The sequence below is a fragment of the Panthera tigris genome, chromosome D3 (assembly GCF_018350195.1).
Source record: "Panthera tigris isolate Pti1 chromosome D3, P.tigris_Pti1_mat1.1, whole genome shotgun sequence".
Lineage (NCBI taxonomy): Eukaryota > Metazoa > Chordata > Mammalia > Carnivora > Felidae > Panthera > Panthera tigris.
Genome location: NC_056671.1, coordinates 29350435 through 29372614, shown reverse-complemented (window position 1 = coordinate 29372614; position 22180 = coordinate 29350435). Strand labels below are relative to the sequence as shown.

Genomic DNA, 22180 nt, shown 5'->3' with positions numbered 1-22180 from the left:
CAAGGAAGTTTGGCCTATGAGCACTCAGAGGAGGTAGCAACTGATGCTACCCCTAAGGTTAGGAAAAGCTTCTCTAACCAGTGTGTTGGATCTGGATTTTCAAAGAATGGCACTCCAGGTAGAAGGGACAGCACATGCCAAAGGTTTGAGATGGGAAGTGCTTCTTCAGGGGTCAGAGGCAGCTCGCACTTGGCAGTTTGGGGGCATGTGCCTACTTAGGGCTGTAGGGGCTGGGTCCTGAGACAATCCATGCTTTTCATGGCAGCCAGAGCTTCAGGAACCCCCATTTCGAAGGTAAAGAAAATGAGGCTCTGCTATTAACTAGGAACGAGGGTCTAGAGCCTCTGTGCCACTCTGCCTCCTAGCCAAGGGGAATGTTGAGGGCGAGACGCGGGGGCCAGAAATGAGACAGCAAGCCGGAAGGAGATAGTCGTGCTTCCTCCTAGGCCGCTGTGAGACCGGAGCCCTCCACCCGGGATCCCGGGAGCGGCGGACGATCAAGGCCGAGACCCGCGCAAGCAGGGCATGCCGGGAAGTGTGGCCTATCTCCAGGCGGTGTGGGTCGGGCCTGCGGCGGGGCAGTGCAGTCCAGGAAGGGCTGGGGACTAGACGCCGCCCTCACTGGAAGGGGGAACTGGGCGCGCGTACTTGGCGGTAAATGATTCCCAGGGGGTTACACGCTCTCTGCAGGGCCAGTTCCCGGAGGCTGTGCTGGCCCGCGGAGTCAGGAGGAGCGCTAAGCTGGCCGGGAAGCGCGTGCAGGCGGGAGTGCGGCGCCGGCCGGAAGTGTGGTGCGGTTGGCACAGTGCTCGCCGGGAAACGTAGTCCCGCCCGGGGCGGTGGCCTCACGTCCCGCGGACCCAGTGGCCGAGCCGGCGTGGACCCGGGATGGCTGGGCCGGGGGGTTCGGGGGGCCCGATCGGAGCCGGGGCCCTGGCAGGCAGCGCACGGTCCAAGGTAGCTCCGAGCGTGGACTTTGACCACAGCTGCTCGGACAGTGTTGAGTACCTGACACTCAACTTCGGGCCCTTCGAGACAGTGCATCGTTGGCGGCGCCTCCCGCCCTGCGACGAGTTCGTGGGGGCCCGGTACGGCGGAGTTCAGGGGTCTTGGAGTAGGAGGGTGTCTGAGGAGGTCTTGGGCGGGGTCCAGGGACCGAGGCCGGGGCGTGGTGTCCAGGAGCGGGATCTGGTGATGGGGGGTGGGGAGGAAGTGGTGGTGTCCAGGATGATGTCCAGGCCAGGGGAGGGGGTCCTGAGGGAGTCCTGGAGCAGCGTGGCCTGGGGCAGGTACTAGAGTTAAGCTGTGTTTGTGGGTCTGGAGCTGGGGTCCCGGGTGCTCTGCAGTGGGGTGGGGAGTCCAGAGAGTCCCAGGGCAATGTCTTTGGTTCCCATATACCGGGTCTTGGGGTACAGGTGGAATTTAGGGATTTCTATCAATCTTGGCAGTTGAGAAGTGTTACCTAATTTCTGCACCAGCCCGGGTGCTTAGTCTCATTCCTTGGGTGCCCCCAGGAGGGTCCTGGACTCACTGCCACCCACCCATTCTTTCTTTCCAGGCGCAGCAAGCACACAGTGGTGGCCTATAAAGATGCCATTTATGTATTTGGTGGAGACAATGGGTGAGTGAGTATGAACATGAGGGTGTTTGGACCAGGGAGGGAGGAACATGGTGGTTCGGACAGGGTTAGCTAATCACTCCGTCTCACTTTCTCCATCTTTGAGGTTACCTGGCCTCAAGGTCCTCAGCACAGCATTCAGTGGATAGCACATGTTTGGGACACAGAAATGTTCCTCTTGTTCTGGGTGGACACAACCTTGAAAGAAACACATCCACCCTGGCAGTCGCTCTCACCAGGCACTTTTCCCTTCACTGAACTTCTTTTTGGGCCTTATCCTCATGCTCACATGGCAGTGTTTGGAGGACACAGTTTTATTTATTTCTCATATTTTCCACTTTTTGGAAAGGTTTTCCCACCTGCCATAAATTCCTGGGAAACAACTTTCCTGACACCGACCTGATGTTTTTGTTGGTGGGCACACCTCCATCCTATGAACTGTTCCCAGTTAAGTTGTGGTTGGTCTCCTTTGGTGAGAGATAATGGCTGAGGTAAACCTTTGGTTTGTGCAGCTGCTTTCTTCTGGTGGTGTTTCCTTAAGACCCATTCCCAGAGGGAAAGAGCTATTTTAGCTCTTATCATGGGCTGGGCCATGTTAAATACTGGGTGTGGGCATAGCAGGCCATGCTTGCAGAGGAAAAAGGGCTCTGATCTGGGCAGGGAAGCCCAATCTGGAGGGGTTGATGACCTGAAAGATAAATAGGAGTGACTCAGGGAAAAGAGGAAGAGGGTTCCAATCGGAGGGATCCGCCTGGGCAATGAATGACCCAGAGGTGGGGGAGTACAGAGTGGCACCAGACCTGGAGTTTGGGCAGGGCATCCCTCCTCCATTAATTCATTTATGTCATCAGGAAAGGCCAGGGATGCTCACCAGGGGTCTGGGAGGCTTGGGAACCTGTTAGATGTGGGGCTGAAGCTTGGTCTCCCGGATAGACCAGGCTCAGTTCAAGTTAGAGCTTTGTGGCTTTGAGCTCAGGCAGGTTTGTTAAGACCACTAATCTGGTCTCCTCCTTTGTATATGGGGTGGCCATATGCCCTGGTCCTGAGGGTCAGTGAGCACAAACCTGTGAAAGACTCAGGACAGGTTTTGCTGTACTGAAGGTGCGGTGTTTGCACATGACCAATTCTGCCCATGAGTCTGTCCCTGCCTCTCAACCACAGGACTTGGCCTGAAGCCCAGAAGGACTGGCCTCTGGTTGGTTCTGCAGCCTTGTTCCTTCAGGACTCCCTCTGCGGGGGCTGACCTGGAGCTAGTAGGGTACAAGGACCCCATGAGGACCTGCAGACTAGGCAGAATGGTTTCCTTGGGCGGGGCCCTGGCTTCTAGCCTGTCTCCCCCACAGCCTGTTTCCCTATGAGCAGCCAGAGGGATCCATTTGAAATGCAAGTCTCAGTGTGTGCCTCCTGAGCACATAATCCTGGGATGGCTCCCCTCTCTCTGAGTAAAAGCCCAAACTGTCCTGGCAGTCTGAGAGGCCCTATACACTTGTGCCTGCCCTGCTCCTCTGCCTTTGTTTTACAGTGGGCTACACCACTGCTTTGCTGTGTTCTGATTGAACCAAGCATCCTCCTGCTCAGGCCCTTGTACTGGCTGTTCCCTCTTTCCCAACCCTTCCTGCCTCTCTTCCGAACATACTGTGAGGGAGGCCTTCCTGACTGCCTGGGTCAACTGGACTGTGGCCCTCCCGTCCCCTTCTGCACCTCTTACTGGCTCCATGGTAAGAGTACAGACCACATAGATTACCTCAGAGTTATCTCAAAGCACAAAGATGTTTGTTACCTGTCTCCTCCACTGGGGAGAGACCTGAACCCAGCACCCAAACAATTCAGTAAATGTGTATCACATGACGGGATGAAATAGGAAAAGGCTCACAGGTGTTCACTGCAGGCTTTATGAGAATCCCCCAAACCAGAAAAGGCCTGATGTCCAGTCCAGGGCAGTGGGTGGGAACATTCCCAGGAGTGTTCTATAGCAGGTAGGGTTGGCATGGTAACTGTGTAGCAATAAGCAGAAATATCTTTGCTATAATGTGGCATTAAGAAACAGGATTTGTCTCACTCTAGTTGCAACTTTGTAAAGATTGAGTACAAAGAAAGATGGGGCTGCCTGGGTGGCTTGGTCCCTTAAGCAACTTTGGCTCAGGTCATGATCTTACAGTGTGTGAGTTCAAGCCCCTCATCTGGCTCTCTGCTGTCAGCACAGAGCCCACTTTGGATCCTCTGTCCCCTCTCTCTCTGCCCCTCCCCCTCCCCTCTTCCACTTGCTCTGCTTGTGCTTGCTGTCTCTCTCAAAAATAAAAATAAACATTTAAAAAAGAAAGAAATAGGGGCACTTGGTGTCTCGGTTGGTTAAGCGTCCAACTTCGGCTCAGGTCATGATCTCACAGTTCTTGGGTTCGAGCTTCATGTCAGGCTCTGTGCTGACAGCTTGGAGCCTAGAGCCTGCTTCAAATTCTGTGTCTCTGGCTCTCTTTGCCCCTCCCCCACTCACACTTTGTCTCTCTCTCTCTCTCTCTCTCTCTCTCTCTCTCTCTCTCAAAAATGAATAAACGTTAAAAATTTAAAAAGAAAGAAAGAAAGAAGGAAATAAAGAAAAAAAAAAAAAAAAAAAAGAAAGCCTCCTGCAGAATCTGAGAGGGGTAGAGAGAGGGCAAGGAGGGGCAAATGGGAGAGGGGAAAAATTATAGTCACATCTCCGTTTCCCAGCTCCTGGCTTCCAGGCTGCATGGCCTCAGGCAGGCCCTTTATCTCCCAGGCTGCTTCCTCTTTTGTAGAGACAGGTGGAGTGTACAGCCCCCTGGTGCAGATTGAGGGAAGGGTGCAGGGGGTGCCCCATACAGGCCTGGGTGCTGGGCTCCTGTTGGTTGACTCCCTTCTTCCTTCTTACTGACAAGGGCTGGGCAGTAACTTGCAGGTCTTAGTGGGTGGCCAGTGGATTTGTTTTCCATTTTATTGTGCATCTTTAACGTAGTTACACTGGCTTTGCAATAAAGAGGTGGAAGGAATATCAGAGAGGAGGAAAGGGGCCTCCCCTGGGAAGCTCTGCATTGTGGCACAGCCTCCAAGAAAGAGGTGCTGAGACATGGGAGTGGGAGGAGGGGTTCTAGAGCCTGGGGTGAGGTGTGAACCCTCAAGCCAGCTGCTGGGTAGTTGGGATCAGACTTTGGACCCGACCCCAGGCAGGCGGGTCCCTGGCAGCCTGGTACCCGCACCAGCTGGGGAGCATTCTTTGTGGTCATCACTCTGGTCCCTTGGGAATCAGCTGGATTCCCTAGGGAATCCCTAGCCCTGGTTGGGTCCCCACAACAGTCCCCACCCCCATCCCTGGGCCGCAATGTCCATCTCCTGGGTCCTGGAGAGCAGACCAGAACTGACCCCACTTCTCCCTGGCTGTCTTTTAGGAAGACCATGCTCAACGATCTCCTGCGGTTTGATGTGAAGGATTGCTCCTGGTGTAGGTACGTGGTCTCCGGGCCCCAGGTCCCCCTCTTTCCCCTAGAGGTCCGTAACACCATGCTGGGCCCTGATTGCGAGTAGAGTCATGCTAGGGAGAGCTAGGGAGAAACTGCAAGGAGACAGCTGTGGTCCTTAGTCTTTCCCTCTCTCTCCTGGGTTTCTTTTCTAGTCCACGACTTGGATTGATTATTCTGAATCCTGTTAGGTAAGGGGATCTGTTTGGTCTGGTTGCTGGTCCTCAAATTCTGCCTCCAGAGAGCCCTTCAGTCACTGGGCCTGTTTCCTGGGCCAGCGGCTGCCCTGGGAGCCAACATGGGTGGGGGTGGGGAACGGCTGCTGGGTCTTTTCAGGACTGACACTGTGGGGCCCGTCTTCTGCCCGGAGACCCCACATGGGTAGTGGGCAATACGAGAGCTCTGGCTTCCTGCCACGGATGGCCCTCGCCCCTGTGCAGCCTTGGGCAAGACATTTGCCCTCTCTGAGCACTGCATATTTGTGCCCATCTCCTCCGGTCCAGCCCTACCCAGGGGGAAGCTCACAGCTGAGGGGGAGAAAGGGATCCCAGGATTAGAAGATACTGGGTGTTCTGAGCTCTACCATCTGCTCGTGCAGGAGCACAGACCCTCTGAGTCCCCTGGGTGCCCCACTCTGCAGGAGCTGTGTGTGCAGCCCTCAGTCCCTAGCAGTCCTCTGGGGAGTGGGGGGGGGGGGGTGTCTCACCACCCCCATTTGATGGAGGAGATGTCCAGGCCCAGGACCCATACCTGCCAAGCCTGGAAAACCAGGGTGGCATCACTGTGCGCCACCCACCCTCTGCCCAGGAGACCTAGGTAGTGCTGATATTGCCAAAGAAATTTGTTATTGTTCCTCTCACACTTAGTTTTATAATATAACCAATAGTTACAGATTAATGTTTAAAATCACTCTAAAGACTTTACAGTCCTTTACTAATAATTGCTTAAGCATAAAAGTCTGAAAAGGAGCAGCCCCAGGGAAGCAGTATAAATGGGTTTTTAATTCCATAAATAAAATGCATGGACTACCTCTGTGGAACACAGTGCAGCTGTAAGAACACAAGTATAGCTGATTGGAGAGTGGCAGGAAGACCTAGTCACATTTTACTGTTAAGCTGAAAAAGCAGATATTACAACATATCTACCATGTGATTCCATTTTCATAAATTACTCGGAGGCATAAACATGAATAGGAAAGGTGACGGGGTGGGAGGGTGGTGGCCTCAAGGTATAAAGGCTAGTTTCTGGCAAAGGGATTATATACAAGTCTTAATTCTGGTTTTGTGTTTTTTCCTTATTGGCAACTTTTATTATACGTTTCTATATAATGACAGAGGTATTACCTACAAAACACAAAAACGAAAGGAATCAGGGAGGTGGCAGGGGCTGCCCTGTGTGGCATGGACTGCACATCTGACCCCTGCTGACACCCACTCTCCGTTTCCCCCCCACCAGGGCCTTCACCACAGGCACCCCACCAGCCCCCCGCTACCACCACTCAGCCGTTGTCTACGGGAGCAGCATGTTTGTATTTGGTGAGCTGCCTCTCCTCTCCTGGGCACTGTGCCCTCTTCTGGGCTCACAGCACCCTTGTCCTGCCCCAGGCCTGGGGCTCACATGCTGTGCATGGCCAACTTCTCTCTGTCCACACCTTGTCTTTCTCTGCTTGAGTCTTGAGTTCCTGCACTGGTTTGGGGGCCTCTCAAGGGCCCCTGTGGCCCTATGTGCCCCTTTCCCTAACTGTCCCAATTTCCCAGGTTTAGAATTGTCTGCCTCTGTGACTGGGCTGGAAGGTGGCTCTCCTCCCTCCTCTGTCACCCCACCAGGGGCAGAGCACAGGGTTCTGCTCATTTATGTGTCCCCAGAGCCTACCACAGTCAGGCACACAGTAGGTGTTCCCCAAAGTTTATGGAGGGAGTCCCAGAATACATCTTAAGTGAGGCCAGATTCTGCCCCCACCTCCTGGGGTTTAGAGACTCTGAGATGCTGCCTTTGGGTGTGACAGTTTCTCCCTCTCTCTACCCAGGGGGCTACACTGGGGACATTTATTCCAATTCTAACTTGAAGAATAAAAACGACCTCTTTGAATATAAGTTTGCAACTGGCCAGTGGACAGAGTGGAAAATTGAAGGACGGTGAGAGACTTTGCTGAAGCCTTTCAGGGTTGATCCAGTGGCTACCGCATTGGGTCCGTGGTGGCAGCCGGCCTGGGATGTGGCCCCTATAGCATTACAGAAGAAGAGCCTGAGACTCAGAGAGGCCTGAGTTCTGCTCATTCCCAGCTGTGCCTGTTTGAGGCCCTTGCCCTGTTCTTAGATTCTCTCCTTTCAGAGAGCAGAAGGGACCCTGATGTACTGCTGATGGGCGCGTCTCTCCTGTTTTGCAAGCATCCCCCTTTGATATTTTGGTGGTGGCTGGGAGAGGGCTTTACCCTGTGGGCATCTGAATTCCTTATCCCACTGCCCTGCCTCATGAGCTCAGCCTTATGACACCCAGATGGCATCCCAGAGCCCCGGTGTCAGCAAATGTAGGCACAGTGGCCCTGGGGTCCCGGCTGGTGTTATGGGGCCACGAGGTTCAGGTCTGTGCTGGGTGGCCTCGCTCCTCACCCCCTCCCTCATCACACTACAGGTTGCCGGTCGCTAGGTCTGCCCATGGCGCCACGGTATACAGTGACAAGCTGTGGATCTTTGCTGGCTATGATGGCAATGCCAGGTAGGTGGTGCCCAGCCCGTGCACCCGGCCCCTGAGCAGCCCTGTAAGTGTACCAAGGCCCAGAGCGGGCCTTCCTGGCATGGGAGGGCTCAGGTGGGGGTTTCTCAAGAGGGTAGCGTTGTGGACAGGAGGGACGGGGTGGGGGGCTGGGGTGCCTGGGTGGCTCAGTCAGTTAAGCATCTGACTTGATTTTGGCTCAGGTCATGATCTCACTGTCAGTACGGAGCCCACTTGGGTTCATCTCTCCCTTTTTCTCTGCTCCTCCCCCACTCATACATGTGTGTGCATGTGTGCTCTTGCCCTCTCAAAATAGATAAACTGAAAACAAAAAGGACTGAGGGGAAGAAGATGGGTAGGATGGAGGTGAGGGGCAACTGAGTGGAGCTCTTGCCCAACCCGACAGAGGTCAGAAGGCCTGGCACCCCTGAGACCCCTCCTGGGGGTATCTGAGGAGGTGGCAAGCCTGGCCCATTTTTGTGCAGCTATCTGAGGATGTGCTGCATTTTTCTAATTACAAAAGTAGCATGTGATCATTCCCCAAGACTTCAGCATTATAGAAACTCCAAGAGGTGGGGCACCTGGCTGGCTCAGTCAGAAGAGTATGTGAGTCTCAATCTTGGAGTCATGAGTTCGAGCCCCAGGTTGGGTATGGAAATCACTAAAAAAAAAAAAATTATTTTGAAACAAACAAACGCTCCAAGGGATGCGATGTTAGTGGTGGTTTCTGCATGTGTTGCCTCTCTGAAGTCCTCTCCAAGCCCCGGGGGTCTGCTGAGTGGGACTGACCCTGCTACACTGGCTAGACGTTGTGCTTAAGACCACGTGTTCCTCTCTGGGCTGGGGGGATACCTAGCAGGGATTCAGTGCATCCCCCCCGGCCCCGACCCTGAAGCCCCCACCTCATGGCTACTCCATAGGCCCCTGATCAGAGTCCTGCGTGATGTGTCCTTCTTCCCTGGAGCCATCTCTCCCGGCCAGGCCCACCCTGCCACCAGCTCCAGCTGTGCAGATGCTGACCCCTCTGTCCTAATGCAGGTTGAATGACATGTGGACCATTGGCCTCCAGGACCGGGAGCTCACATGCTGGGAGGAGGTGAGGGGTTTGGGGGGCTGGGGCAGGCAGGGAAGGCAGGGGCTTGGGGGGCCAGGGTGGGGCCTGTAGGGAGGGGAGGGGCAATGGGGGGGCAGAGGTGGGGCAGGGGAGGGGCTGCTTTGTTCTCTTTGCCAAATCCTAGCCTGTCCTCAGCCTCACCCTCCCTGCTGACTTCCTGCCCAATTCCAGCAGCACTCACCTAGTGACTAAATCCTCTGTGCTTCAAATGGCAGCGTGTCCTGGTGACTGGTGCCACTTAGGTAGAATCCACCCTCATTTGAACACAGCAAGTTCAGCATGCTGTCTGGTGTCCTGCTCCCTGCTGTTTCTGGGCAATCTGTCCATCTGCTCCATTCTTTCCTCTGGAGTTTCTTTCCCCCATGATGATTTTTAGCCCTAGTTGTTAAAAATTGGGCCCATTTAGGTGGATGAGGTGGGGCTTTAAGCTGTTCCATAGAACTTAATCTATGAACCCTCATTCACAGAAGTTTCAAGAATGAAAGTAGTCCCAGTTCAGCAGTGTAAGTAAGTCTCGACCCTGTGAACCCGGTCCCATGAGGGCTCGGGCTGAGCTGCCTTCCCTACCCCAGGTAGCGCAGAGCGGTGAGATCCCGCCATCCTGCTGCAACTTCCCAGTGGCCGTGTGCCGGGACAAGATGTTTGTGTTCTCAGGGCAGAGCGGAGCCAAGATAACCAACAACCTCTTCCAGTTTGAATTTAAGGACAAGACGTGAGTGTTCTGGTGGTGGCACCCACATCTGTGTCTGGAGCTGTCCTCGTGAGCTTCTGACACAGCAGGGCAGGGTACCCTTCCAGAGCAAGGAGGTGCAGGTGCCTTCATACAGACTGTGCAAGCAGGCTCCTTAGGGTGTGGCTACAGCTCAGCAAGATGGGGCTCATCTGGCTTCTCTCTCTGTCCAGCGTGAAGGACGGCTCCTGCCCCGCAGACGGCCTGGTCAGTGTCACCAGTAACAAATGTGGCTGGAATAGATCTCATACGATGGCAGAAGCTTGGAGGGGTGCTCAGGCCCTGAGAGCGTCCAGCCTATGCTGTCCTTGACCAGTCCTTGTAATGGGGACTGAACCCTGGAGGTGGCACAGACTGGGTCTTGGCTCTGGGAGTGAATGGAGGGGAGGGAACAGGGAGCTTCTGCTGTAAGCCAGGGAGGCTCAGGAGGGGACTTGGAGTTGCCCTGGAGCCCAGCACTGTCCATTCAGAAGGAGGAAGGTCAAGGCATCTGAGGCAGAGGGAATCCCACTGACACCCACCCAGCTCTCCTGTGGCTCTCATGAGGGCAGCCGGGCTTGAGCCAGCCTGCCTCTCCATCCTGGCCTTGGTGCTCACAACAGTGGGCAGCAAAGAGGGCTCAGCACCAATAGGAACAGACCTGGTGAGGTGAGAGGCATTGGAAGCAGAGGCCAAGAAGGCTCAGATGTGGGGAGGGGTTGAAGGGCAGATATGCAGGCTCTGGATAGGTGGACAAGTGGCTAATCTGGGAAGGGTGCTCAAGGAGGTACAGGTATTGGAGGAGACGCAGGGCCTGAGGACTGTTCAGGGATGTGGGGGCTGAGGAAGGTGCATTGAGGGAGCAGAGGGCTGTGGGTGGGGGACCCAGGCCAGAGATGGGGGGCAGAGCTGTGGCTGGGGGCAGAGTGGACAGGGGTAGGAAGAAAACCAGGGGAGTATGGCCACCAGCACCAGTCCAGGCTGGGTGTTAGGAGATCCCAGGGGCCACTGGCAGCAGAGGAGTCCCACGGGGTGGAGTCAGTGTGGTGCTGCCTTCCTCGGGCTGGCCTGCTCCCAGCCCCCAGACAGCCACCTGCCCAGTGTCATGCCTGTGCCCTTTGCTCCCACACACACAGAGGTAAGAGTGAACACGCCCTGGCCTTTAGGCTGTGCATAGGTGGGCAGATCTTGTGGTGTGGGCATCACATAGGGCCCATTCCCCATGGGGCCACAGAGGGCTGCTGGTGTGAGGCACTTAGCACTGGGGTCCTTACAGAGCATCTCTGCCCTACCCCATTCCCAGGGGCATTCAGGACCCCTGCCACCTGGAGATGGGCTTTGCCCAGGCAGGTCTCCTGCATGCTGGACAACCTCCCCGCAGCAGGGGCACCTGTCAAGCCCAGCATGTGCCAGGTGCAGGGGTCAGCATGGAGCCAGATGGCATGGCCCACCTGGCCAGGATCTGTTTGGGTTCCAAAGAGGATACATTGGAAGCTGTTGGGGATTCCTGGGAGGGTAGAGAATGTAGGAGCAGCATTGGGAGGTGGGGTCCTGGTGGCTCCCAGGAGCAAGGACTTGGCTGTGGGGATCATCCCACATGTTGGAGTGGTGGACATATCTCCATTCCCCCAGAGAGTGGAATTGCCTCACCATACAGAGGCTGGCCACCCCTCCTGCCTGCCACTGCTGCTGGTTTATAGCTGGGAGACAGAAAAGGACTCGGGCACGACCCCATGGTGGGCTGAGTGGACCTAGGCAGAGCTGGTGCCAGAGCAAAAGGGGATGCCCTGCAGTGCATGCCCTCCCTTGACCTGGCTGGTCTCCCCAGGGGCTTCAGGGCACTTCCCAGCTGGTGCCTGCTGTGGGGAGGCCTCAGAACCCAGGTGGAGGCTGTGGGGGAGCAGGAGCCCCCACTCTGGCACTAGTTTACTGTCATGTGCCCTTAGGTGGACACGCATCCCCACCGAGCACCTACTCCGTGGCTCCCCACCACCCCCACAGCGGCGCTATGGGCACACCATGGTGGCCTTTGACCGCCACCTCTACGTGTTTGGGGGTGCGGCAGACAACACACTGCCCAATGAGCTGCACTGCTATGATGTGGACTTCCAGACCTGGGAGGTTGTCCAGCCCAGCTCAGACAGTGAGGTGAGTGCTTCTGGGCACAGGTGGCCAGGGTTGCCCAGGCCTGAGGGCTGGGAGGCCTGATTCACCTGCTCCCACCACCCTGCAGCTCCTCACAGCCTCAGAGGGCTCCCAGGGCTCTAGATGGCCAGCAGGAGCAAAGCCCGGATGACTGAGGCCCTCAGCCCTGGACGCCTGCCTTGACCAGACCCTAGGCCCTGGGCCCTTGTTCTCCATCTTGCAGCCTACAGGCTTTTAACATTTCACTTCCCATCATATCTGCATGGTGCTGAGGATGTTCTCCCAGAACGTCCACCCTGACTGCTGCTGGCTCCTTCTCAGCCGTGCTGCGAGTGCCCTCATCCTGTGGCTCTTCCCCCTCCCAAACCTGTCCCCACAGTGCTCTCACTCTTGAACAGGGTCAGCAGGAGGCTGGTCTGTGGTGCCTTGCCTGGCCCTTGCTGACTGGTCCCATGCCCGCATGTCTCTCCCCTCCAGGTCGGTGGGGCTGAGGTGCCAGAGCGAGCATCTGCTTCTGAGGAGGCGCCTGCCCTGGCCTCTGAGGAGCGGGGTGGCTTCAAGAAGTCCCGAGATGTGTTTGGCCTGGACTTTGGCACCACCACAGCCAAGCCGCCTGCCCCGCCGGCCTCAGAGGTGAGGGTTGGCGCCCTCGCTCCTCTCCATCACTCCCTGATGCCAGTCCTGTGGTCAGCCTCTCTCACAGATAGGGAGACTGAGGCTTAGAGAAGTACTTGTTAGGGTTACTTATCTCCTCCCCTCCCACCTCCACCCAGCTGCCAAGCGGAAGGCTCTTCCACGCAGCTGCTGTGATCTCGGACGCCATGTACATCTTCGGGGGCACCGTGGACAACAACATCCGCAGTGGGGAGATGTACAGGTTCCAGGTGGGGCTCATGGACCGACTGCAGGGGAGCCAGCCAGGGTGGATGGGTCCCAGATGATGGAAACTGAGGCCCCGTAGGTAGGGGTGGGACTTGTCCAAGGGGGCCAGAGCCAGGGGTCTAGTGGGATGGCAGCCTTCCTGAGGAGTCTGGAAGACAGGGTGGGGAACTCTAGGCCGAGGGCAGTCTGAGGGACCTCTGTGCAGGGTGGGGTGGGTGGGGCAACATTGGGGGCTCACAGTGGAGCCAGTGGAGGCCGGGGAGCAGGCTTGGGCCAGTGGAGGGAGCTGGGCTGAGCTGGGCTGGGCAGTGTGGCTTAGAAGGGGGCAGAGCCTGGGCCAGTGCTGGCTTCCCTGGGCAACACTGGGTCTCCTCCCGCAGTTCTCTTGTTACCCCAAGTGCACACTGCATGAGGACTACGGGAGGCTGTGGGAGAGCCGCCAGTTCTGCGACGTGGAGTTTGTGTTGGGCGAGGTGAGTGCCTTCCCTATGCCCAGCCTGTCCCCTGTACTGCAGGGTGGAGGCTGTGCCCTGAGGCACTGCTGGCCTCCCCCTTGTGCCTGGAGTCCTAGAGCCCTTACCTGGCTGTCTGGGCCTCCGTCCCAGCCAGGATGAGGGTCCTGTGCTCCCCACCAAGGTGTCATTCTTGCTCCAGAAGGAGGAGTGTGTGCAGGGCCATGTGGCCATTGTCACCGCTCGGAGCCGCTGGCTCCGTAGGAAGATCATGCAGGCGCGGGAACGGCTAGCCCAGGTGAGGTGCTGCCCAGTCCCTCCTGCCAGGACAGTGGCATCTGTGGGGTGCCCCTGAGCTCCCCTTCCTCTCCCTATAGAAGCTGGAGGAGGAGGCAGCCCCTGCTTCCAGGGAGGACCCTGGTGCAGCAGGGGCCCGGCCACCCCTGCTGCACGTGGCCATCCGTGAGGCCGAGGCCCGGCCCTTTGAAGTGCTCATGCAGTTCCTCTACACGGACAAGATCAAGTACCCACGGAAAGGTGCGCTGGGGGTGGGAACAGGGTGGACAGGCGCACAGCCTGAGGCCCGGCGGCCACCACCACTCATGTCCACTGGTATGGTTGAGTTGCCTGATGACCCAGACCCACACTCCTCTGAAAGAAGCCCTGGACCCTGTCCTCCCCTCCACCCTGCCCCGCACCTTCTCCCTCTCTCCATGACTCTGAGGTTCAGGGAGCTCTTGGATGCAGGCCACGTGGAGGATGTGCTGCTCATCATGGATGTCTACAAGTTGGCACTGAGCTTCCAGTTGTGCCGCCTGGAGCAGCTGTGCCGACAGTACATTGAGGCCTCCGTGGACTTGCAGAATGTGCTGGTTGTGTGTGAGAGTGCCACCAGGCTGCAGCTGGGCCAGCTGAAGGTGCGGGCCGGTGTGCATGGCCCACCCCACCTACCACAGGCCCCCATCCCCCACTGCCAACACCAACCCCAGGCTGCTGACCCCCGCTGCAAGCCCCCCCGCCCTGCTGCTGCCAACCCGCACCCCAGGCTGCCAACTCTCGCCACAGGGCCCCCATACCCCGTTGTCAAACCCTACCCCAGGCTGCCGACCCCTGTCACAAGCCCCCTGTTCCCTGCCCCGGCCCAAGTCCTCCTGCCCAGGCTGCTGCCCCATCGGCCAAGGCCTGACCCTGCTTGCCTGCTACGGCTTGTGTGTCCCAGGAGCATTGCCTGAACTTCGTGGTGAAGGAGTCCCACTTCAATCAGGTGATCATGATGAAGGAGTTTGAACGTCTCTCTTCCCCACTGATCGTGGAGATTGTGCGGCGGAAGCAGCAGCCACCTCCCCGTGCTCCCTCAGAGCAGCCTGTGGACATTGGTAGGGATCCAGTCCCCATCCCTGAGGCAGCAGAACGGGATGGTATTCATCCTGGGTGGAGACTTGGGAGCCATGGAAGTACCTGCCAGGCCCTCAGGGTGGGGTGTGGGTACCGGGGGTGTCCAGAGCGCTCCTGGGGCTCCTGCATGGGCAGACAGGGAGGCAGGTCAGGCTCATTGGAAGGAAGAGCTCCTGACCTATGGGGCATCCTACCACAGCTGTGTGCCTGAGGGCGGAGAATCTCCTGAGTGCGTTTCCAGAGGTGGGCACGGGTCCCGCTCTAGTGAGGGTACCTGCCCTGACTGACATCAGGTTTGACAGCTCTGTTGGGAGCAGTGTGCTCAGGGTCAGTGACTAGTTGCAAGCTTCTTTTCTAGGCATGCCCACCCTTTGGGGCCTAGTGAGAGGTAAGCTCAGTCCAAAGACTTCAGACATTCCTGGTAGCTCCCTGTGCCCACCTAGTCCGGGAAGGGACATCACAGTCTCCTTCATCCCCTGACTCTCCCTGGGGTCTGTGCTGCATCTGGCCATTGGCCCTGGGTGACACAAGGAGGGACACAGTGCTTGCCAGACCCAGAGGGGGCTCAAGCATAAGGGTAGGGAGGAGGGTTCAGTCGGCTGAGTTGGGGAGATCAGACTCTGGGGGTCGGGCAGGCCTAAGGGCCGTGTTTGGGGCTGAGGGGAGAAGGTAACAGGGCCTGTTAGTGCCTCAAGGGCCAGAGTGAGCCTTCTGGCCTGGGAGATGTTTGTTCAGGGAAGCAGCATGGGCAGATGTCTAGGAAGCAGTGCCTGGGGCCCTGAGGCCCAAATCTGATGGCTGAGTCTGCAGAGGGGCAGGAGGCATCTGCTCGGGGTCCCTCTACACCAACCCCTGCCCTCCCTACCAGGCACATCTCTGATCCAGGACATGAAGGCATACCTGGAGGGGGCAGGTGCAGAGTTCTGTGACATCACTCTGCTGCTGGATGGGCACCCAAGACCGGCCCACAAGGCCATCCTGGCCGCTCGCTCCAGGTGGGTGGGGGTGTGGCTGCAGGGCAGGGCAGGGCAGTCCCGGGCACAGCTTCTGTTTGCCGAGAGCCAGGACTCAAATGCCCCTGTCTGCAGCTACTTTGAGGCCATGTTCCGGTCCTTCATGCCCGAGGACGGGCAGGTGAACATCTCCATCGGGGAGATGGTGCCCAGCAGGCAGGCCTTTGAGTCCATGCTGCGCTACATCTACTACGGCGAGGTCAACATGCCGCCCGAGGACTCTCTGCATCCTCCCTGCCATGGGTGCTCCCGGGTCACCTCTGGAGGCCCGAGTCCCCAACTTAGGCAGCTTTGGAGCCTCGTGGGTCGGTTCTGGCCTAGCGATTTCCTGAGGATTTCCTGGTACCTAATACTCTCCCAGCAGTTGGTCAGCAGGCACAGAGAGGTTGGCAGCCGGGAGGGATGGGTGGGTTCTTGACTCTCACAACTGCCCAGAGGAAGTGGTCCTGTGTTATAGGTGAGTAGATCACCGTGGAGTGATTCCTGGTCGTGTCACTTCATGGGGGCCTGCACATGGGTGCAAGATGCCTTTCAGGGCTCTGTGAAGCCACAGTTAGTTCTGCAAATGTGCATATGGCTATTTTCCTGGGAGAGGATTTTGGGTTTTCTTTGGATCTTGAATAGGGCCTTTGACCCCCTAAGTACTTCAGAGTCCGTGTAGAGAGCAAATCAGTGTCCTGCCTGGATTGGAGCCCTTGTGCTGGTCCCTTGGGGTGGGGGTGGGGGGCGGTTTCCTTGTTCTGAGCACACAGGAGGAGGCAGCCACCGTCTCAGGCTTCCTCTGCCCCTGGTGCACGCGGGGCTCCAGCTGCACCCTCCCAGGGGAGATGCACAGGTGGCGGGAGGACGAGCTCCTTTGGCTGGCAGCTCCTTAACCAGCCCCCAGCTACCTGTTTGCGGCTCCCTACTATTACGGTTTCTACAACAACCGGCTGCAGGCGTACTGCAAGCAGAACCTGGAGATGAACGTGACAGTACAGAATGTACTGCAGGTAGCTCGGCGGGTGCTCATGGGCCTTCCTGAACCTGGGTGGGTGGGGGAGGGAGGGGCAGCACCTCAAGGAACCTGCCGTTCCAGATCCTGGAGGCAGCTGACAAGACGCAAGCACTGGACATGAAGCGGCACTGCCTGCACATCATCGTGCACCAGTTCACCAAGGTCAGGGCCCTCCCAGCCCAGCACTCACTGCCAACCCATCTTTAGGACCCACTTCCGCCCGCATTAGCCTTGGCCAGGTGTGGGGGTGGGGGGTGCGTGGAATCTGCTCATCTCCTGCAGCACTGGTCCCTGGGGTTAGCCAAGCAGAGTACCCACCCACTGGCCATTTGGAGTCAGCCTGTGCCGACTTGGTTGAGCTCCTGCGAGACTCTGGAGCCCAATCTGGCCCTCACGGGAATCCGGTTCCATCCTGTTTGGGCCTTTTGGTTGCCTCCTGCAGGTGTCCAAGCTGCCCACACTGCGCTCGCTGAGCCAACAGCTGCTTCTTGACATCATAGACTCCCTGGCCTCCCACATCTCTGACAAGCAGTGCGCAGAGCTAGGAGCTGACATATGAGACCCCATGTGGTGCTGGCCCACTCGAGAAGAATAACCATGCCTGTTCCTGCCCTGCCCACTGCAGACTATGCTGGCCACGCTCAGGCCTCAGGTGGAGTGGTTGGACCTGCCAGCCGAGGGGCAGGGTGCCCAGAGTCTCCGGAGGGAAAGAGGACATGGGGGGCTCTGGATGCCCCATTTCACTGCTAAGGACAACTCCCACAGGGAGTGATGGTAAAACAGACCCCCTGGGTGGCACCCTCTCCTCAGTTGGAGGTGTGGGTGGGAAGCCAGGGCCCAGCAGTGGGGAGAGCCCACTGTGGAGCTGGTTTGAGGCTGCCCATCCAGCAGGGACTGTGTATGGCTTGTGGGTCTGGCTACTGGATCCTATTGCCCCGAGACCCCTCTGATGTGGGCTACATAGTACCCCCTCACCTTCACTGGGGTTGCTCTAAGGGCCCCTACTGTCATCCAGAGCTTGGGGGTGGACAATAGTAACAGGCAGATGAAATCTGACTCAGGATGAATTTTGTGAAGGGCCCTGATGCCGAACTGGGCCTTAGCTTCCAGAGGGGCTGCAGGATCCCACTCCACTGTGTGCACATCAGGAGTCCCCAGTTGTGCCAGGGAGACGTCAGTGAAAGTGCCCGCCCCCCCCAGGTCCCCATCTGTCCCTAAGTATTTATTCTTTGTCATAGACATGCCATTAAGACCACAGTAGTGCTACCTATTACACCTCATGGGTACAGGCCCCACGGGTGGACTCTGGCCCTCAGCTGTCCCTGAGCTGGGGATGGATCATGTGGCCCAAGTGCTTGAGACTGGCCAATCCCATCCCGTCTTCTATCCGTGTCAGCAACTCCCAGCCACATCTAGGGGATACCCAGGGATATGGGGTGGGGAGGGGAGAGGGGTTGTGGCAGAAATCCTGAAGTCCCAAGGCCGCCTTGCTCCTGCCTAGGCTGGGAAGCTAAAGGATTGGGCACCATGTCCTTTCCTGCCCCCCAACAGAAGGCCCTGTGTGAGTCCACCCTAATACAACAGGCACTTCTGCCTCCTCTCTGGGAACAAGAACCCCAGGGATCCTTCTGCCCTGGCTGCCAAGAAGCCACGTTGGGGGGAAACAGTCCCCCTTGTCTCCTCCCTCCAGTTGCATCCCCATGCAATGGCACTTGCCACTCCTTGGCCCTTGCTGAAGAGCCCCAGATGGTGCCATGTAGTTGGACAGGGAGCCCTGGTCCCAGGTGGGCATCCTTAGGCAGGAGTCCATCCATAAGGCTGCCGGCAAGCTAGGAAATGGCCTGGCACAAGATGAGCCTTGGTGAACTGCAAACCCTGCTCTACAGTGGACCCTTGTAACTGGTCGTTTGACTTTTTCTTCCAGACATGATATGAATAAATGAAGTTACACACCAAGGACCCTAGAAAGCCAATTTCACAGCATTGTGTGGCACTTTCCAGGACTAGAGAGAATTCAGCTATGCTCTTGGGGCTATTGTAGCCACAGCCAGCAGGGAGGTCATGTGTGCAGTTGATCACCCTGCACACTGAACTGTTTGCCACAATCACAGACTCAGGGAAGCCTACTTTCCAGTCAGCTTGAAGAAAAATGGGGACTCCAGTTGAGGCCAGGATTGCTGTCTTCATGCCTGCCTCCAAGTTTCCCCCACCTCTTCTCAGACCTCCGGGGACTAAAGTGTCACTTGCTGGGCCCTTACTACTTGCCAATCATAGTAGCACTAGGTCAGAAATTGCCATCTTTGTCCGTTTTTCAGATGAGCCAGGCCCAGTGTAAGTGGGTGGCTGGTCTGCAGGCTGGGGTTCAGATGTTGTACCCTACTGACTGCTGGGCAGATTAGGCTAGTGGATAAAAGCCATGCAGGTGTTCTTGTAAAGAGACTGACTCTGGCCTGGGTTTCAGAAATGTTTTCAAAGGGACTAGACTACTTCTGTCTGGGCTGTTTCAGGTATCAAGGAGAGGGTGCCTGGCACTGTTGCTGGCCTCTGCTCACACCATCCTGTCCCTCAAAACCCTGTGGGGACTGGAGTTGCATGAGGTGGGGTGGGCAAAAAGCTGGATTTTCTGCTCTTCACCGCTGAGAGCTTGGGTAATTGGGGAGGGGCCCCAGCCCCTAGCTGAGCCAGATAGCAGGGCCTCCTAGAATCCACTTTATTATGGCATCTGGCAGGTCTGGTGGACACAGCTCAGATGGGGTCCTTCTCCAGGTGGATTCTAAGGGGGGGAAGAGGCTGAAGCCCTAAGAGGCAACCTCTCAAGTCAGCCCCGGGCCCAGCAGCCCCTCACTCAAGCCATGCTGTTGCTCAGCTGCATGGCAAAGTCCTGCACATGCTCCTTCAGAGTCTGGCGGGCATCTGCCTGTGCCCGCTTCTCCCGTGCCCGCTCTTGCTGCAGCTTGTTCAGCCGCAGCCGCAGCCGCTGCTCTCGCCGCTTGCAAGCCTGCAGCTGGCGCTGGGCCTTGTCCAGGGCATCAAGTGCGGCCTCAGCCCGCCGTTTCCAGAGCAGGGCACTGCCCACCTGGTAGCTGTGCTCATTCTGGATATAGGCTCCGGCTGGGGGTGGGAGACGAAGCATGTAGGCTGAGGGGGAGACAGGCCGTGGCTCAAGGGGGGATGGCTGCCGCTCTGGCTCCCGCTCCGGCGAGGGCTGGGCACTGCAGCCTGCTTCATCTGCCTGGGCACCCAAGGGCCCCAAGAGGTCTGAGAAGGGGCTGCTGAGGCCAGCCTCCAGTCTCCCAGTGGGGGAGGCAGGCAAAGCAGCAGGTGCTGAGGCCTCTTCCACAGGAAAGCAGGCGACATCAGCAGGTGGTGGTGGAGAAAATGGAGTCGTGGGCCCACGGCCCTCAGAGCAGCTGAGAGAAAAGAGAGAGAGAGAGACACTAATAGGCCAGGCCAAGGCCTTCCCAGACTCTACTTCACCGGCCCACCCTAGTCTACTCCACTGGTTTAGAACCCTGTCCAGCAAGACTGCTGGCACACATCCTAAAGCCCAGTCTCTCAGATTTGGGGTGGGAATGGGGCAACCTCCACCCACAGCACATACCGCTTCCTGCATCGCCGGAGCCGGCTGACGTCGGGGGGGCCAGGTGGGTAACTGTGCCCCTTGGTCTTGGTTGTCCGGCGTAACTTGGAGAAGGACTCAAATATTGTGGGAACTGCCCCCTCCTTCAGCCTGTGATACCCGCTGTGGGGAAAAACAGCCTGGATGAGGTGGACAATAAGCATTGCCCCCCAGGGCCAGCTGCAGGGCACAGAGCTAGCATGCCCCCAGCACCCCAGATCAGGCTCTCCCATGCTAGCACAGTGGGAGGTGGGTAGGCATGTTGCCAGCACTTAGTTTAGGGAATGCCACTTTAGGTAGAATTACACCAATCTCTTTCCTGCAGGGCTCTTCAAAATTAGATGTGTAAAAAAAGACTGTACTAGAACTAGGCTGACCAGCCAAAACGAATAATTTCATTGTGGGAGCGCCTGGGTGGCTCAGTTGGTTAAGCATCTGACTTCAGCTCAGGTCATGATCTCACAGTCCGAGAGCTCGGGCCCCGCACCGGGGCTCTGTGTTGACAGAGCCTGGAGCCTGCTTCGGATTCTTTGTCTCCCTCTCTCTCTGCCCCTCCCCTGCTCACGCTCTGTCTCTCTCTCTTTCTCTCAAAAATAAACATTAAAAAAAAAATTTTTTTTAAAGAATAATTTCATTGTGGATTTGCTGGGAGGACTGGGGTTCTAAAGAATAGCCTTTGAAAAAGCTAATGTTTTCCTCTCCTGTCTCTAGCACAGTTACCCTGAGGGGGTGGGTCTTACTGTCACTGAGGTGCAAAGCTGGGAAAAAGCAGCCACACCGCGTAACCAGGTCGGCCTGGGCTCCAGCCAGTGGCTTCAGGATCGTCCTCATCTGGCCGTACAGCTGCCCCAATCGGCCGACTACTCTGATGCTTCAAACCCTGCCCCAGTGACCACTGCCACAGAGGCTCACCTGATTCCCACCAGCTCAAAGCAGTTCTCCTCGAAGTGCTTGGAGCAGAAGTAGATGTACTCGGAAGCCGGGTCCCACAGGCCCTGGCCGCTGGGGTCCAGCCGCTGGCAGTTGGCCAGCCACAAGCCTCGCCTCGGGTTGTCCTTCTTGGGAAGTCTGCGGAGCCACAAACCAGTAAGCACCAGGGTGTCTGTAGCCCTGGGCTGAAGCTGCTCAAGCACTCCAGACGGCAAGGGCTGGTCATGCACACGCCACCACCAGACCTCCCTTCAACCCTGCCAGGTAAACACCGCCCACCAAGGTCCAGATGAGGAAACTGAGGCCTCCAGGAAAGCAACTTCCTTAGCGTCACCTGGCAGGTGAGAGTCAGAAAGCGGAGGGACGCAGGCTGGTGGACCTCCCATGCTTCCTCTCCCACCTAGGCTCAGTCGCACCCGCCCCGCCCCTCTCCCCCCTACAACTACAAGCAACGCGCCAACCAGAGCAAAGCGCACGCGCAATCGTGGCTCCACGAAGAGGGTAAAACCGGCGCAGGCACACGTGAGCCTTCGCGTGCCAGCACGCACGCGCGCTGACCTGTGGAAAGAGATGCCGCGGTTGCGCGTCTCGCGCGTGTCCCTTGTGCAGCAGCCGGCGGCGGAGCAGTGACGCGGCATCTGGGGAAGAGGCGGGAGCTTGGTCGTGGGCGGCTTTCCAGGCCCGGAAGGGCCTCGCGCCCCCAGCCGCCGATCCGCTCCTGGCGGCCCTGGCCTGCCGGGTCTCCCCCGGCCCGATCTCGCCCGAGCCCCGTCCCAGCCCGTTCTCCTGACTCCCGTCAGCGGCACTCACGATCTCGCCATTGCTGCGCCGCCGAAGTCTCGCGAGGAGTGGAGCGCGGTGGAAGTTGATACCATAGAGACTCGGAAGAGCGAGGCACTCGACCCAGGGGCGGGGCGAGGCGGGCACCGGAAGCGGCGGGAGCGTAATGTTGCTGCCAGGTCTGCGTCGTCCCACCCTCCCTGAGCGCCTGCGCGGTAGCACACTCGGGCTCTTTTGCCTTTTCAGGCCAAACTCTTAGCGGTCAACACCTCCGCACCGAAGGAGCGGCGCCCCGCTCGTTGGCGCAGAGTCCCCGTAGTGTATGGGTCTGGTGGCGCGGCAGC

At 57.7% G+C, this 22180-nt stretch overlaps 2 protein-coding genes across 5 annotated transcripts; one reads left to right on the top strand and one right to left on the bottom strand.

Annotated features, from left to right (window-relative positions):
- On the top strand, positions 1 to 18463 carry LZTR1 (leucine zipper like transcription regulator 1). 4 transcript variants are annotated; one of them, XM_007091064.3, is made up of 21 exons: positions 1 to 1088; positions 1559 to 1621; positions 5020 to 5076; positions 6544 to 6623; positions 7115 to 7223; positions 7720 to 7803; positions 8839 to 8896; positions 9487 to 9626; positions 11570 to 11771; positions 12246 to 12401; positions 12542 to 12652; positions 13031 to 13123; positions 13305 to 13400; positions 13480 to 13639; positions 13850 to 14019; positions 14322 to 14478; positions 15366 to 15492; positions 15586 to 15735; positions 16397 to 16502; positions 16589 to 16669; positions 16950 to 18463. In XM_007091064.3, the coding sequence occupies exons 1-21, from the start codon at positions 889 to 891 to the stop codon at positions 17064 to 17066; spliced, it is 2517 nt and encodes an 838-aa protein (XP_007091126.2). In that variant the 5' UTR covers positions 1 to 888; the 3' UTR covers positions 17067 to 18463. The 4 variants fall into 4 exon arrangements, with proteins under 4 accessions (XP_007091126.2, XP_042817761.1, XP_042817760.1 ...); XM_042961827.1 differs by having other exon boundaries at positions 13480 to 14019; positions 14367 to 14478; XM_042961826.1 differs by having other exon boundaries at positions 13480 to 14019.
- Positions 18464 to 19202: 739 nt separating this feature from the next.
- Positions 19203 to 21942, bottom strand: THAP7 (THAP domain containing 7). The gene is made up of 5 exons (XM_042961834.1): positions 21867 to 21942; positions 21615 to 21694; positions 21039 to 21194; positions 20109 to 20249; positions 19203 to 19917 (listed from the first exon to the last, which is right to left on the bottom strand). The coding sequence occupies exons 2-5, from the start codon at positions 21692 to 21694 to the stop codon at positions 19353 to 19355; spliced, it is 942 nt and encodes a 313-aa protein (XP_042817768.1). The 5' UTR covers positions 21867 to 21942; the 3' UTR covers positions 19203 to 19352.
- Positions 21943 to 22180: the final 238 nt, after the last annotated feature.